Source organism: Scylla paramamosain, chromosome 21 (assembly GCF_035594125.1).
Source record: "Scylla paramamosain isolate STU-SP2022 chromosome 21, ASM3559412v1, whole genome shotgun sequence".
In the NCBI taxonomy this organism is placed as follows: domain Eukaryota; kingdom Metazoa; phylum Arthropoda; class Malacostraca; order Decapoda; family Portunidae; genus Scylla; species Scylla paramamosain.
This window is the reverse complement of record NC_087171.1, coordinates 5,398,358-5,416,603: the sequence shown is the minus strand read 5'-3', so window position 1 is coordinate 5,416,603 and position 18,246 is coordinate 5,398,358. Positions and strand designations below refer to the sequence as shown.

Genomic DNA, 18,246 nt, shown 5'->3' with positions numbered 1-18,246 from the left:
CGAATGTTCCAGAACTTGGCAAGAGTGGAGTGAGGAAACCACAAATTAAAGAGCAACTGGTATCTATGTGTCAGTTTTTCCTATGCAAGTCTTTACACTGATGTATGACACTGGACATCAGGGAGGTTACTTAGGGAGCTACAGTCAGTCCTTGTTAATCCAAATAGTAATTCAAGGGCACACACTTGCCGAGGTACTTCTGCCTCAAGTCTTCATCCATCCTACGAGTGACATGTCGGACACACACACACACACACACACACACACACACACAAAGAGGAGCCAACTTTAAAGTAAGATGAATGGAAAACAACGTACATAGAACAATAATATGACTGAGCAGAGTGCATCCGTGGGAATGGCAAGCAGCGCAGGATACGTCTCCAAAATAATAACAGAATTTTTCGCAGTATTGTATAATCTGCTGTAGATCACTAAGGAGAGCAAGGTTGAACCCGTGTGTGTGTGTGTGTGTGTGTGTGTGTGTGTGTGTGTGTGTGTGTGTGTGTGTGTGTGTGTGTGTGTGTGTGTGTGTGTGTGTGTGTGTGTGTGTCCACCTTTGCACTATACATACAGCAAGCCGTCAACATCGCCACTCGCCTCGCGTCGTCAGTGGCGAGTGGTAATCCAGGAAGGTTCTGGTTTTGTGCTTGGGTGGGCGGATGAGGGTGCGGAAGGAAGCCCTACCGTTGTGCCAGGAACACCAGCAGGGCAGTGCCACTATTATGTCACCATTAACGTCAGCGCCAAGAAACCCGCGCGCCGTAAGCGTACAAACAACTGCCTTGTTCATCGGAACGGACTTCTTATCCCGTCCGGTCACTATGTACTAAACGGGGACTTTTTTTTTTTTTCTAAATAAACGGAATTCCAGAGTAGGATCCTGGTGTGCGGCTTGGCCACCCAGGAGATCCAACTAGCTTTATTTGCACTGACTGGCAACAGGATCACGTGAAGGCCCCGTCACACCAGTACATTTTCTGTCGATTTGTTTTAGTCAACTCCGTCTTCCGTCAACTTTTACCTCATTCCGTCGTCTTTTTCCATCTGCATTGTCAAACGGAAGGAAGTGACCGTCTTTATGGAGGGTTATCGCCAATTTTCGTCAAATGAAAATCCATTGTTTTATAATATAAATATATGCTTAGTAAGCTTTTTTTTAAATAGATTTTAAATAAAAAAAAATCACATAACTTCATATGGTTACATTTAATTTGTGGATATGTAACAGCAAACAGTGGCTCGCGTAACTCGACAGATGCTTACGCCTTTGGAAATTGTTTCTCTCCTGCACGCTGGATACCATCAATCAGCCTCAGTAGACACGTCTCTCAGAGGAATCTTTAACAAAGAATATACGAAGCAACCGCTGTCTCTGAGACCACGGAAATGACACAGTCATGTTTGTTTACTGTCGACGAAAGTGCAGACGAACGGCTGTGTGCGTGAAGGAGCACGTTCAAGAAATTGTCGATTTTCAGAAAGATGAAAAAAAAAATATATATATAGAAAATGTGCTAATGTAACGGTGCCTTAAAAAGAAAAATGTACCTACTTGTTCACAAACCATGAAAAGTTACAAATCACGTACATGTATCAGTCATACAAGTTTGTGTAAATTTAGTTTCTTGTAACTGTATTTTCCTTTTCTTGGGCGTTTTGTTTGTTTAAGTGTGTGTGTGTGTGTGTGTGTGTGTGTGTGTGTGTGTGTGTGTGTGTGTGTGTGTGTGTGGGTGTGTGTGTGTGTGTGTGTGTGTGTGTGTGTGTGTGTGTGTGTGTGTGTGTGTGTGTGTGTGTGTGTGTGTGTGTGTGTGTCCAATGATGATACAGTGTCTACTTTCCTTTAGCGAAGCAAACGCCGAAAGGGTGTCTCGCGGCAGTCACTGCACAGGACGCTGAGAAGCATGCTGGTCAATGGCTGCTTGATGCGTGTTTGAGGAGCTACTGAGAGTTGCACTAATGAATCTATGGCACATGAAGGAGAGCTATTGTGACGCCAAATGCACTCACAAATATGACCACATGATCCAAAGACTTTATAATTATGCAAGATTTATAATTATGCAAGATTACAAAGTTATTTCACCCTCCTGGCAGCAGGACAGCTGCCGTAACATGGAAGTCACAGCGCCAAACATACGACACCAGGTTACTGGGGCAGCAGTGACCCAGCGTGGAGCTCCAAGTCGATACTCATGTAACATTGATTCCCTCTCTGAAGGTCACTGCAGCTTGTGACACAAACTGAAGGTCACTCAACCAATCCCCTGCGGTCTATACCTGCTTCCTAAAACACACGCAGGAAATATACACGTGCCTCATCTCGTGGAGTAGGGATGTTGGTCTGCTTAACATTTCAATTCGGGTAGTTGGAAGACTGGAAAGCGGCGTCGAGAAGAATGACTGGGTTCAGCGGGGAGAGAGGATTACTAGGTCGGGGAATGAAAATAGAGAAATGATGCTGATGTTAGCTCGCCAATGCTGATATGTAAGTGGCATGATGCTTGAGACAAATAGTACCTAGAGTGCCGTGGTGTGAAAAGTACACTGGAGAGAGAGTCATGGAGTAAAGGGGAGGAGAGGCAAGGTGGAGGTGTGGCGGGTCTGGAATGGCGGAGGGCGTGGTGGTGTGCAGTGGGATGGCAGGGAGCGTGGTGGCGACGTGGAAGAACGGGAGAAACATGGTGTTGAGGGGAGGTGTGTTAGGGAGAGGGGGAAGGGTGCGAGAGAGCAGAGTGGCTGGCTAGTGGAGTGCAGGGGGAGGCAAGGGCGTGGTACTGTGGAGTCAGGGAAGGGTGTGGTGTTGACACAAGAACTTTCCCTCATAATCTCTCTCTCTCTCTCTCTCTCTCTCTCTCTCTCTCTCTCTCTCTCTCTCTCTCTCTCTCTCTCTCTCTAAATTATGGATTCTGCTTTTCTGGTTAAACACCAATTATTGCTGTGATTACTACTACTACTACTACTACTACTACTACTACTACTACTAATAATAATAATAATAATAATAATAATAATAATAATACATATTTTAATGCATATTCATAATTGTTCCACCAAGAAATCGTTCCATGGATTTGTGGAGAAGTGGACGTGTACCATTTGACTGTGAGAAAATTGAGGGGGAGGAGGAGGAGGAGCTCCCTTGGTTCCATAGCCCTGCTGGATTAACTATTTTGACCAAAAAAATAAAAAAATAAAAAATCAGCCGACGAATTAGTATTTGACAAGCAGACCAGTGTGTTGGCTACCTTGCAAACTTGGTGTAGTCACATAAGGTGGGCACCCGTGGCCTTGAGAGGGACGTGGACCTCTATGACGGACAAAAGTGACCTCTCAGCTGGCCGGCACCCGAATGCGCTCTCTCTCTCTCTCTCTCTCTCTCTCTCTCTCTCTCTCTCTCTCTCTCTCTCTCTCTCTCTCTCTCTCTCTCTCTCTCTCTCTCTCTCTCTCTCTCTCTCTCTCTCTCTCTCTCATACAGAAACATTTTTGAAGGTTGTCCAGACGTACACTAAGTATGTTGTGTATTGATCTGTATCTGTGTGTGTGTGTGTGTGTGTGTGTGTGTGTGTGTGTGTGTGTGTGTGTGTGTGTGTGTGTGTGTGTGTGTGTGTGTGTGTGTGTGTGTGTCTGTGTGTTTTGAATATCGTCCCTTTACTGATGACGTTAAAAATAGTAGTGGTAGTGGTAGCGGTGGTGGTGATGGTGGTGGTGGCGCAGTGCGGGAGGATACGAAGGAGTTTTCACTATCTTCCATCTATCCTCTCCTCCCAGAACTCCCTCGTGCCACTCTGCAGCCAAGTCAACATCAGAAGGGTCAGACTTACCTACTCAAAAACAAGTCTCTCTCTCTCTCTCTCTCTCTCTCTCTCTCTCTCTCTCTCTCTCTCTCTCTCTCTCTCTCTCAATCCCTAAATGAAGCAAAACTATACGTGTTTCATTTTTTTTTTTTTCTACATCGTCCTGTTGGTCTTTTTCTACACCCCAACCCAGTCATATCTTGTTTTCCTCGTCCTATAAAGTTGAAGTGCCACGGGTGCGCCAGTTTACAGCTACCTAGCAGGCATTTCCTCTCTACCCTCCAAGCCGCACCCCGCCGTCTGGCCATTACCATCCCAGCTCGTCTGTCCAGGAACTTAACGAATCTTTCTCTCTCTCTCTCTCTCTCTCTCTCTCTCTCTCTCTCTCTCTCTCTCTCTCTCTCTCTCTCTCTCTCTCTCTCTCTCTCTCTCCTCTCTCTCTCTCTCTCTGTCTGTCTGTCTGTCTGTCTGTCTGTCTGTCTGTCTGTCTGTCTGTCTGTCTGTCTGTCTGTCTGTCTGTCTCTCTCTCTCTCTCTCTCTCTCTCTCTCTCTCTCTCTCTCTCTCTCTCTCTCTCTCTCTCTCTCTCTCTCTCTCGTTCTAGAGTTGAACCATCACGGAATGATACCATTATCTATATCCAGATCTGACTGGATATCATAATACAAACAATGATAGATGCTCATCTACTCCTATCACAGTGCACCTGTACAGCACTATTGCTTCCTCTACGTACCGTACCCTCCGCCAAGAGAACTAGTATACTGTGTGGTAGATTGCATCCAGAAGACCTCATTTCCCTGGCCAGCTTATGGCCTCCCTCGTCAGCCGCAGAGTAAAGTAATGTCACTGGCACTTGGTCATACGAGTTAACTCTGCTGCGTCCCTACCCGAGGATGCAATGTATCGACGTGTTATGAAGAGCACTCTCTCCTTAAAACGCTAACCGCATTCTCCCTGTGTTAAATGAATACTGATTTATTTACTGAATAATGATACACACGCCAAGACTGGTTGCTTATCGCGCGCGCGCGCACACACACACACACACACACACACACACACACACACACACACACACACACACACACACACACACACACACACACACACACATCTAAATTTGTTCCATGCTCGACATACAGAATACGTTGCCTTTTTTTTTTAATATATTTAAAACATAGGGCATATTACCAAAAAATATAGACAAAAGGCTATACCGTAAAGTATGTAAGAACTTGAAGTATGCTGGTAGTGGCGGTCGTAGCCAGCGGAAATAACAAACAGGAGGCATCCAAATATAATATGTCCATCCTGTTGTGCTGTAGTGACGTGTGTGTGTGTGTGTGTGTGTGTGTGTGTGTGTGTGTGTGTGTGTGTGTGTGTGTTGGGAGGGGGACGAATCACGATATTATGATTGCCACTTATCTAAATCTATATATGTCAATGTTTCCTTTGACTGATGTTCCACTTTATCAAACTTGCTTTCTTCAGAGCACCATTACCAATAAAATGATCCTGAACAAGCCTGTGGTATGTGAGAGATCAGGTATAGCAGCCAGTCCACTCGCTGTGGGCCGCTCACCATCACTACGACGCCTTCGCTCCTGACAGTACCTCACCCATCCATCGCTTCATGGAGAGTATTACTGCACCGGATATGTGCCACTAATGCCGTGACTGGGATCACAATGGCTGCTTGTGAAACTCATCAGACCCAGAGAGAGAGAGAGAGAGAGAGAGAGAGAGAGAGAGAGAGAGAGAGAGAGAGAGAGAGAGAGAGAGAGAGAGAGAGAGAGAGAGAGAGAGAGAATGATGGGGGGCTTGATATCACTGTGCATCCTTGACCATCAATCCGTTATCATTTTTTTATCTCAAACTGTCCCTCTCCCTTTCGCACCTAGACCTTGAAGACTCCCCAGTCTCCCAATTGCAAGTCTACGAAACTCATCATATTCTGAAATAGTACATCTTTGTGATACCAAACTAACATGCGAGGCAGATGTGTGTGTGTGTGTGTGTGTGTGTGAGTGTGTGTGTGTGTGTGGGCGGGTGCTCCCGGGTCAAAACTGCTCCTAGGTGACGCCACTGTGCAAGAGTACAGCAGTAAGGAGTCTTCCACGAATTTTATATATTTTATGAATTATCAACTTTATTATAGTTATAGTGACAAATTGCTATTGCTGTTGTCTGTGAAATATGTTAGGACAAAAAAGTAGCTGGGAAATATGAGTTATGACTGATCACAACACGAAAACATTCAAGTCCTACCACCGTGTTTTATATTCATGGACTTTACGTATTATGAACGTCGGTACGAAGTTTTATCGACAAATTACTATTGCCCTGTTGTCTGTGGAATATGTTTTGGTACGGTTATTATTAATTACTCGTGTTTTCTTGCTCCATTTCCGTCCTAACATATTCCATAGACAGCGGAGCAATATCAATTTGCCAATATAACTTCATACAAATGTTGATTCCGGTCAAAATTATTTCTGAGACTAATTTCGACGGTGGGGTTGATTCGGCAGGACACCGGCTACCCTTCCTTGCTCCAGCATCACAAATGTTTATTGATATTAAGCATGACTTTCTATCACGCTGAGGACGAAGGGGCAAGGAATGGCGCCTGTATCCCTAGAAGTGGGCGTGTAACCATTCCTCGGGGCTCTTAGCTGACGGGCGTGGCTGTCCATGTTACTTGCGCTGGACTGAGGCTAGCCCTTGGAAGGAGGGAGGGAGCGGGGAAGGGAGGAAGGGAGGAAGAGAGGAAAAGAGGGGAGTGAGGGGTGTGTGGGAGGCAGGGAGGGGGAGAGGCAGGGCCATGGTGGGAGGGAGGTGAGTGGCCGCATCACGTATATAAGTGATAAACTATGACACGAGCGGTACCGTTGAGCGAAGAACCCTTTAGTTATGTATAGGACTCTCGCTCTTACGGCGCGGTCCACGTGGCACTGGTCTCTCTCTCTCTCTCTCTCTCTCTCTCTCTCTCTCTCTATACATTCATTCCCTTTCTCATCGTTTCGCCATTCCTTACTAACTCACGGCAGCCCCTCCAGTCACTACCACACCGCCACCACCACTATTAGCCCCTCTCCCCTCCCGTCACGACAGGCACACACCAGCACACTTCTACTTCTGACCCTTCATCTCTTCATCCACCGTGCCCCTTGCCTACTATCCCAAACCGTGGCCAAACCCGACAGCGGCACCCTCACTCCATCCTCGCCTCAGTGCTACACATCACTACACTGCTCTTCTTTCCACCTCAACCATCACCATCTCTCTAAAAAAAACCCTCTCATCATTAACAAGTGTTCCCTTACTTACTTGTCTTCCCATTCTTCCTCCCGTCTCCTGCTGCCTTTCCCCATCTCATCCCCAGTTGCTTCCTCACTCCTGCCCTCCCGCTCCCAAAGCACCATGATTTCCTGGCCCGGCGACTGCTGCAGCTTTCTAGCGCCACGAGACGTTCCCCCCACCCCTCCATACCCCCACACACTCAGACGTCTACGTTCAGACCCAACACCGCCGCCACTATTATCGCCTTGTCTGCTTGCTTGCTCTCTCTCTCTCTCTCTCTCTCTCTCTCTCTCTCTCTCTCTCTCTCTCTCTCTCTCTCTCTCTCTCTCTCTCTGCTTTGAAAGGATTTACAACAAATATAATAAATCAAGTCATAATGATAAAAGACTCGAAACTACCTAAGGACAGGCTCCATACTAATATACTAAACACATAATACCCTTCAACATTTGTAAGTGAAACAATACAAGTCGAGATAACGGCGAATGGTCACAAATATTTAAGTAAAACATTAAGAAACAAACGCATCTAATAAACGAAACCGTCAACGTTAACTTTTTTTTTCTTTTCCTGACAGGTGTAGGTAAACGTAGCAGGAAATTCACGTACACTACACACAACCAACAATACTCGTACGTACATTACGCACGAGCAGTAATGAGCGGGTCCCACAAACACTTGCTGGTACGTGTGTGTGTGTGTGTGTGTGTGTGTGTGTGTGTGTGTGTGTGTGTGTGTGTGTGTGTGTGTTAGCCACTACAAATAGCAATGTACACTTCCAAAGGACAGCTCCAAAACAGGCCTGCAGCTGAGCCCTATCCTGTTCGCGTGCCTCTCACAGGAATAATAAAGTTAGCAACAATTATAAATATTACATCTACTGCTTCTACACATACCTGAGTAACAAGATAAAAACTAGGTATGAAGGGAATATAAATGAGAGAGAGAGAGAGAGAGAGAGAGAGAGAGAGAGGAGAGAGAGAGAGAGAGAGAGAGAGAGAGAGAGAGAGAGAGAGAGAGAGAGAGAGAGAGAGCGTGTGTGTGTAAAAGTAGGGGGATGGGCAGGTGCGGGATCAGAGTAGCTGTACACACCTGAGGGCTCCAAATACTACTGAACACCTGCTGGCTGTCACTACCATCACCAGCAGAGGCAAAAAGCGAGCAGTGCGGGAGTGTGAACAGCACGACACGACAGACAAGATTCCATTTTAAGTTCTCTCGATTAAATTACAGCATAAATAAACACAACAGCACGCAGTCTCTTAAACTAACACAATCCCTCTCACATAATTCAACTTTGTGGGAGAGAGAGAGAGAGAGAGAGAGAGAGAGAGAGAGAGAGAGAGAGAGAGAGAGAGAGAGAGAGAGAGAGAGAGAGAGAGAGAGAGAGAGAGAGAGAGAGAGAGAGCCATAGTACTCAAACACACACCAATAACCTCAGTGTGAGTATGAATAGCACTCTGTAAGTCTGCATAACTGTTGCTGCCAAGTTAACAGAAAGTGCCATACAAAAAATATGACAGTGTGTGTGTGTGTGTGTGTGTGTGTGTTTCCATGCTTTCCGCACCACTCCCTCTCGTTCTAGATCCTCTTCCTCAAAAACAGAGCTCCGGACGCTCGAGTTTCGCCATGACTCGCCTCCTCATACTTTCTATTACAGGTTCGTGCATTGAGCGCTGCGGCACCCACCCTCTGCTTCCAGCTCGCCGTAATATCTCAGGCTGTTAGTAGTACCATAGTATCATTTGTATATCTTATCAAGCAGCATTATCGTTACAGCACCAGCTTACTCTTTATCTTCCTACACATCGATATGCCTCCTTGCCCTCCTACTCCACAGCTTGATACAAATTCATATTTCATAAACTATTACGAAACATCGACTACTTATCTTCAAAAACACAAGGCTACTCTCCTCTCCTTAAAACCGTCACCCAATGATGAAGATATGCGAGTTCATCCAGAAGTTTGTCGATGAGAGCGCCGGCTGTATGGTGCCGACCAGCCTTTGTGTTGCAGAACAACTTTTGACACGCTGGCAAGAGAGGTGCAGCCCGTCAGCCCAGACCAACGCTGACCTAATCCTGTCAATTGATCTTTAAGTAAGCCGGCAAGGCAGTTGCCCCGAGAATTCAGGAATCAACATGTTGCAAAGGCGTCTGTCTGGCTAATTTGTCATCATTTTTTTTTTAAATAAAGCTAAGGACATATAAGTTTTCTATGAATTCAATATATAATATTCTAAAACATTCGGAAACGCATCACGAATCTATTGGAAAAGGGAAGAGGGAGGGAGCGACCGGAGGGAAGTACTGCAGACTGCTGTCAACGCACTAATTATAAGTATCTGCTGATATTCTGATTACAAAGTTTTTTAAACCCTAGAAGTTCTGACTGCTGAAAGTCACGCTTAGTCACGCTGCAGTAATCCTCCTTTCTGCTTCACTCCCTGCGTCAGACGCCACTCAACATGGCTCTCCAACATGGCCATGGCGACATGCACCCCTCAGCCTGACCTACCACACCCACAACCAACGGTTTCCAACTTTCATGGTGGTGGCAACTAATCTTTTGGAGGGAAACGCTACACATCGATGTGAAAGTAAAATGCTGCAGCCTGTATCACTGCGATGTTTGCTTGCAGTTCAACGATGAAATGCTTTCCTCCTTTCCCTCCCTCCACGCTACATTCCGGCCACAGTTCCCTTTACATACAAATCATCTAGTTATGAACTACAATCTCGCCTTAGTTCCTTTAGAAAGTGGTAACGATGAAAAACATCAACTGGTGAGTCCCGCTGGGCAAATGGTAGTGCAGTGGCAAAAGTATACGAGTAGTGACTGGTTGCATCTCTCTCTCTCTCTCTCTCTCTCTCTCTCTCTCTCTCTCTCTCTCTCTCTCTCTCTCTCTCTCTCTCTCCGAGCATGCCCACCCTCTAAGCGTGCCCATCGTGACTGGCCGAAGAGAAAACTGACCCAACAAATAGTTCGTGCGTGATGATAGATGAAGGAAGCTCTACTTTGGCCTCGCTCCCTCTCGTCCTGCAATCGTGAATGGCGGCTGCTTGGATACACTCATTCAGGATGAACAACCTGCCGTAGACCTTCGAGAGAACCCAGTAGTGTTTGCTATAGCTAGACGATTCTATATAAATGGCTTTGGTGTCCAGGTCTGACTTGCAGTTTTCGTCACAAGCATGGCAGAGCAGGGCAGCTTTCTCTTCCATTTTAAAAGACCTGCAAGTGCCGCACCATGCGGCTGCTCAATACACGTCGTGATATATCGTGCTTACCAGTGACCTGATAGGAAACAGACCAAGCGTAAACTTAAGCACCTTTACGACAACCATGACGTAACCATCTGGGCACTGATCGACAGCAAAGCTTATCAAGTCAATTTCGCTACAGAGAGATTAACAATAGTTACCTAGCGCATTTCTCCCCCGCTAGCTGAACCACCGAAGCGTCAGGTAAGGAGGCGGCCGAATGAGGACGATATAACCGTTAGCTATTTCCTGCTATGCTGATGAAATCCAAAACCACCCTCTGACCACGTGTCTTGTTGATTTATTATCATACAGCAACGACCTACTCAGTTGCACATTAGCTGCTTATCCTCATTCCTGCCGCATATTCCCGCAGCCAAATAGATCCTGCCGCGTGAGTATGGATAAACAAAAGGGTATAAAAAAATAATTTCGATCATCGCTTGCTTTGGTCGACAGCCTTCACCCTCCCCCCAACTCTCCATGAACACCCCCGCACCACTTTCACCCACTGGAGGGAAACGTGTAATGTGGGGGGAGTAGGTTGGGGGGGGGGAGAGTCGAGGAGGGATGGGAAGGGGGGAGGACCGGCGTTCGCTTTCTCATCACGTTCGCAGTGCCGGTAAGGAGTGCGGGCCGCGACCTCACAGGGCCTCGGCGTGACGGAGATGAGTGCCACGTGAATAATTAAAGCACCTATATCACGCACCCTTACTCTCCCTTACTGCCCGGAAGAAACATTATGCATTTCCCGACTCTCCCTTACTGCCTGGAAGAAGCATTATGCATTTCTCTTTCCGTGACAGTCTCTCTCTCTCTCTCTCTCTCTCTCTCTCTCTCTCTCTCAAAGTATAACAAGGTGCTACAGAGCCTAATCCTACAAACAGTGGAATGCACATTAATCCGTTCTTGAAGGTGTACGTCTGAGTTAGCGAGCTCCATATGAGAGAGAGAGAGAGAGAGAGAGAGAGAGAGAGAGAGAGAGAGAGAGAGAGAGAGAGAGAGAGAGAGAGAGAGAGAGAGAAATTTTCTCGGTTAGAACACACCTATCAGTCCATAATAAATGCAACCGTTATTACTGACTGCACTGGTATAACTACATGTGACATACCAGTTTAAACCTTGGTGCCCAAATCACTATCATACCTTGCCAGAAGTCGTGTAGTAGTTTCACTGATTGGGTCAAGCAACATGATGGGTGAAAAATATCATTATATGCAATAACTAGAAGTGAATGCAAAGATAAAACGGCACGGCATACCTTAGTTTTGTCTAACAATTGCAACAATCTTTACTGCACAGGTACTAGTACAAATGTGGTGAGTTACACGTTGTTACAGGTGGTTGGTAAAACATTCAGTTCCATCTAAAAACCATTTCTTACATACATAATACGTTCATCACAGAACATTAAGGTAAGTCTGAAGGATGTGATAGGAAGCAACCTGTTGTGGGAGCGCAGCACCTGCAGGCCCGGGACGTCAGGCAGGAGCGAGATGGCATCCACCTCTTGCCATGTGGCCGCCACCGGCCCCACGCCTACATATGTTTGCTTAATTGCGCCGATAAATACTATAAAGGGTGAACATTATCAAAGATTTTGAAACAGTGCACGTGACCAGCAAGTCCCAAACAGAAAAATGACAAAAAGTAATGCAAAATACAACAAATACATTCAAAATATGTGCCATCAGCCCGCCACCCCCGGCAAAGTGGGCCAGCTGATTTTGACAATGCAGGAGTGGCCGATTTTCAGTTAAATGACGAAGTCCAGTGGCCCGTAACCTCCCGATCAGCACGTGTAGAATCTACTAAACGTTCATTATGAACATTAGAGGTATTCATGCGTGATGCATACCACGTGACATGAGTGAAGTTAACTCACCATTTTCCAGTCGATGGTGCCGGAATCAAGCACCTCCTCCTTGATGTCGATGTCACCATCGTCCAAGACAGCCTCAGAGCTGCTGAAGAGCGTGTTCTTAAACCCGTCAGGCAAACCTTTGCAAGACGGGTCCTCCTTTTCAAAAAGGAGATCCAACATTCCAAAGTCTGTCGAGCACATAGTTGCGGTAAAAATGTTCCTTGTCACAACAAATTAAGCACCAGAGTTCACTACCACATAATCACTCAACCTGGGTTCAGTCTATTCCAAGGATGCGTGCAGTTCCTCTCATCAAACGAAATTCCTGTAGCGTCCTCACACGACTTTATTGCACGAGCGTCAGCCGGCGACTGATGCTCATGACAGAGGTTCACCTGCACGCCGGTGCCTGGATCTCGGTCTCATCGTGGTAACGTTCCAGGAGGCGTAACAGAGGAACGATCTGGGACGAGCGTCCACCCGACTAGAGGGACGGGTTTAAACTGCTGAGTGAAACGTTCAGAAAATAGGCTGGCATTCTTGTTCTCTGGGAAATATTTTCTTCTTATGCACTTCACTTCACAGTGAGAATTAAATATGGGTACATGTCACACTGTTCAGAAAAAAAGAAAATTATATACAAAACAATGAAATATGGTCACTCGGTGAATATATACATTGATCACGCTACAGTGACGTTAGACAGAATTGAGCGTATATCAGAGAATCAGAACAGTACATTTTGACAAAAGGAGGACTCAGGGCGAGTAATCACTACAGGCTCCGCCCACACCTAGCCTCGCACGGTCTCCTTCCTTCTCTATGCTGTATGCTTTTAAATGTGTTTATCATATATATACATGACAACACATAGGAAGAACATTAGAAATATTGATAACGCAATAAGGAGATGCTAATTCAGGAATAAAAGTACATTCAATGAAGCCCTTCCATGTTGGTTTACACCCTTTCCACACACCGCCAAATTTAAATGTCCAAGCAGTGTTGTTTACGGTACCACATCATTGCCTTTCCCTTTCAAAAGCTGTGAAACGTTTGTACAGCCACATGTAATTTACTTTCTTGATTTCATGCAGGAGAAAAAATATTAATCTCTACACTTCCACAATAAGCGATGAGCAGTTTGATTAGACTAGGTGTGTTGTGTTGTACAGTAAGACTTGCCCCTCACGTAACACTGGACTTCAGATTTCAAGGATAAATATCCACATTAAGATCATGTAAGATATCGCAGAACTGGTATAATAAAACATCACTTTAATCTTCTGTGGATGTACACAACGCTATCTGCAATCACACGCACTAAACGTTTTTTCCTGATTTAACACTACGGTAATTATTAGCTTTATACAACTTATTTCAGCCCATTAATTTGTCACAGTACTCTTCTTGCATCATATATATAAAGCTCCATAATCGACTGTCACGTCGTTATCATCAGCTCTAAGACCCATCACCTGCCGTCACCAGCACGCCAACTGGCTATCCAAGTGACTGCCGCTCAGGATCCGGTACGGACCTCTCCACCTCCTCGGCCTCGCTTATGTCATGCCAACGCGCAATTTTCTTCCGTGAGTGCAGGTACTGAACATGTTTGATAATAGGATGAAAAATTATGTTTTTTACTAAAGAGAAATCATTTCAAGCTGCTTACAATAAATTAACAAATAACGCCTATCTGTGTATTGTCCCTTCACGTCTGTGCCGCGCCACGTCGACACTTCTTGCATCAGTTTGTTTATTACTCATTGTGTATGTGTGTGTGTGTGTGTGTGTGTGTGTGTGTGTGTGTGTGCTAACACCATGTGACGGCTACGTTCTCTTCCTCCATCACATGTCATTTAATTACAGAAAGACATTTCAAATATGATATAAAAATATTCAAAATTAAAACTGCAGTTATCTGTCCAGATACATAATAAAAAAAAAAAACGCCTGCCAGTTTGGCTCTCCAGTTAAATGACTTGGGTAAGAATAAAGAGCGGGATGAGACGAAAACGGAAACAGAGATGAGGTTTGACATTAAATTAATCTACACCGTACACATGGTAACCACATTAACTTTTGTATTTTTCTAGGTGTAAGTTAACTCAATTAATTAAAATTAGACTTCTGTGCTTTTTTATGAGGATTAGCGCACTAATTTTGGAAGTATTATACATAACTATGGTGATTATTATCATCATAATTCCCGCCTGTGGAGTCTATTAAAGACATCGACATCTTCCGAATGAATAAATTCTCCATCCTCTGCATAATTTGGGCTTAAAAACGAACAGGTACTAAGAGCATAAAACATCATCGTCACAGTATTTAGTTATATTATGGACACACACACAGACACACACACACACACACACACACACACACACACACACACATATATATATATATATATATATATATATATATATATATATATATATATATATATATATATATATATATATATATATATATATAGTGTCCTATATTGCCATAGCATACAGCAGCAGCAGGAAGCAATGCCTTGCAGAGGCAAAGGTAGAGATGACGTCATTGTCCTTCTAGCCGTCAGCAGGGACAACCGGGATGACGCAAGTTCGGGGATACCCCCACTCATCCTCACAAGTTTTAGGTATGCTTTTCATTCTAGAGTTAAACTTTTGACATATTCATGGAACAATTCCTTATGAAGATATTCCTTTCGAATCATACCATTAAATATTTTGCTTGAACAAGATTAAACAACAAAACATGACTCATGGTAGCTAGCTGTTTAGCTTCTCCGTTGCCATGACAACGACCATGCTTGCGTCAAAATGACGTCACAGGATTCTCTTCGCTGTAAAAGTCCTCTGTTCCATCATACAATAATACAGACAGGTAGTAATTGTAGCTACTTTCACTTACATTTTTAACAATAATCCAAACAGAAGTCTGCAGTCTAGAATGATAGAGTGTTGTTTACAAACATATCAGATATCCAAGAGCAGCCTTGTGCGAGAGTAGCGGCCTGCCAGCGTGGAGCAATGCCACTGGCCCGGGCTGTGGCGCCCCGCCTCCCGGTACACACCTCCAGGAACGCCCACACACACACACACACACACCGTGGTAAAATACGTACAGATAGATCACACATGCGTATTGGAGTGTTTACTGAGAAACGTAAATGTTCCCACACATTGTGCTCTTTAGTTATTATTGCATCCCACTATCCACGCATGCTGCTAATTATCATCTACGACAAACAGAGCAGACGATTCAGGGAAAGTCTTTGTGGTGCTGCTATATAAGTAAAGAGCCTCTTTTCTCATTAAGCCCCATTATTTTTCGCTGTGGGAAGTGTTACGGTATGATGAGATGTGATTCTCTCTCTCTCTCTCTCTCTCTCTCTCTCTCTCTCTCTCTCTCTCTCTCTCTCTCTCTCTCTCTCTCTCTCTCATACATACACACATTAGAGGAGGATGTTTCCGAGGCAGTTTTCCTAATCTGTACTGCAGCGTTAGTTACATTCTGCAGTCAATCTCAAAAAAGTATGTTTACAGTAGTGCACGCGAACTTCTATAAACTCAGATTTATAGTATTATTCTCTCTCTCTCTCTCTCTCTCTCTCTCTCTCTCTCTCTCTCTCTCTCTCTCTCTCTCTCTCTCTCTCTCTCTCTCTCTCTCCTGTTATCAATGTTTTTATGAAAGATCTCACACACATCAATCTCTTCTGATGAATCAGACCATATGCACTACGTACTTAATTATTTGTTTATTAAAACATGTTTGTCAGATTAAACTTCCCTTTCTGTCAGTGCTCTCACCGCCTATCTTGTTCGCACCACAAGAATTCAGCTGTGTGGATCTTCAGTATTTTATTCACAGTCTGTGTCTGGTTCACTTGCATTTCCGCGTCGATAACTACGTATGGCATCTACTCTATTTTGCCTACCCTTTACACTTATTAGCATTCCTTTCATTATATATATATATATATATATATATATATATATATATATATATATATATATATATATATATATATATATATATATATATATATATATATATATATATATATATCTCTCTCTCTCTCTCTCTCTCTCTCTCTCTCTCTCTCTCTCTCTCTCTCTCTCTCTCTCTCTCTCTCTCTCTCTCTCTTGTAAATCCTTCTTCCTTACGTCTCTTCTTTCATGCTACAATGCCAATGATCACTCAGTAAGTATTACCACAACAAAATATTTAGTGATGTTATAGATAATTTAGGGGTAATTTTGGGTATAGTAACAAATATAGCTATAAATTCTGAATTAGTGTTTTTTTTATTTTTTTTGTTAGAACAGGTGCATTGCAAGGTTCAGATGTATTGATCACACACACACACACACACACACACACACACACACACACACACACACACGAGTCAAGTTTCTCATTTTTCATTACATTTGCAATTACACATGGGCATGTTATGAGTATTCGTCGTGTGAGACACAGGAGCTCTATCCCTCCCTCCCATAAATATATATATATATATATATACGCGTATATATATATATATATATATATATATATATATATATATATATATATATATATATATATATATATATATATATATATATATATATATATATATATATATATATATATATATATATATATATATATATATATATATATATACATATATATATATATATATATATATATATATATATATATATATATATATATATATATATATATATATATATATATATATATATATATATATATATATATATATATATATATATGCACTGAAAGAAAATTATGTTCTCTTCTGTATGAAAAAAAAAATTATACAATGAAGAAATATATACAGTTTGTAATTTCCTCTGGAATAAATACATGAAGAGCATCAGGATGTTTTGTTTTGCCTTCTTTTTGCTCTCCATTGCATCTGCACAAAAACATCACCCTTGCAGAACTTGACGAGCAGGACAATGTGCGAAAATTTGTGAGGACACCTTTAAAGCGGCAACAAATGATTGTCTGCTTCAAGTTATGCCCATTTCTGGTCCATTTCTGAGCTCTGACGCAACGGCTGCACCAATGGTGGCGAATTCTAAAAGAAATATTCGTAAACATGAATAAATATAACTAAAAAGAAAAAAAAAACTAAACACAAATTAGACTAAAAAAAAAAAAAAAAGATAACACATATAAAAGTAACTCTGTTCCAGGACCTCTCCACAGACCAACAAAATTTGCAAGTCTATAATTATTGAAACTTTAATGTGACTACGCTGAACGCTTTTATTTCACCCTGGTCTCTGGGCATTGGCGTGTTCCACTAGTAGCAATGATAGTAATGATTGTTTGGCAGCAAGATTCGTTGGACAAATAAATTCTCAAGCAAACTTCATGTAAATGCTCGTTATTTACGTAAAAGACTATAATTATAGCAAAAAATAATTACACTTATAAAATACTGTTGTATACTTGTAGAATTGATAATATGCATCCTTTTTCGCCTTCTCCACTTGAAAAGATTGTTATTTCTAATCTAGTTTCATTTATTTATCATTATCAGTATCTATTTATCTATCTATTTATTTCCATTTTTCCAGACCAGCTGGCTGCCCTCAGGTGAGAACAGGCCGTAGTGACTTTCTATCTGCTGTTGTAGTCGCTGTCATCACTACCAGCAATAAACAGAAATAAGTGCACTCATAAACATTTTCCTAATTACTGTGTTACCCGTTGTTTTCCCTATTAGAAAAGCGACAAAGGACGATGGTCATGCCGAGGGCGATGATGGGGTGAGATGGACAATGCTGCAAGCGATAGGACGCGAATGGGCGAAGGGCGACGATGGAATGGAGATAGTAGTAATTAATAAGGGTTAGTGATGAAAGTGAAAGATGGTGATAGGTAGGCTATGGAGAGGCAGTAATGGGTGATAAGGTGATAAGAGTTTCTTAGAGGGATAAGTGGTGCTGAAGGGTGATAAGGGACGACGGTGGTGGTGATGGTGGTGGC

At 43.2% G+C, this 18,246-nt stretch overlaps 1 protein-coding gene across 1 annotated transcript in view; it reads right to left on the bottom strand.

Annotated features, from left to right (window-relative positions):
- Positions 1 to 12,736, bottom strand: part of LOC135110903 (uncharacterized) — a 33,393-nt gene extending 20,657 nt beyond the window's left edge. The window contains exon 1 of the mRNA XM_064023535.1: positions 12,253 to 12,736. Coding sequence (XP_063879605.1) covers positions 12,253 to 12,432 — 180 coding nt within the window. The 5' untranslated portion in view covers positions 12,433 to 12,736. The remainder of the gene's footprint in view (positions 1 to 12,252) is intronic.
- Between the last annotated feature and the right edge of the window lie 5,510 nt (positions 12,737 to 18,246).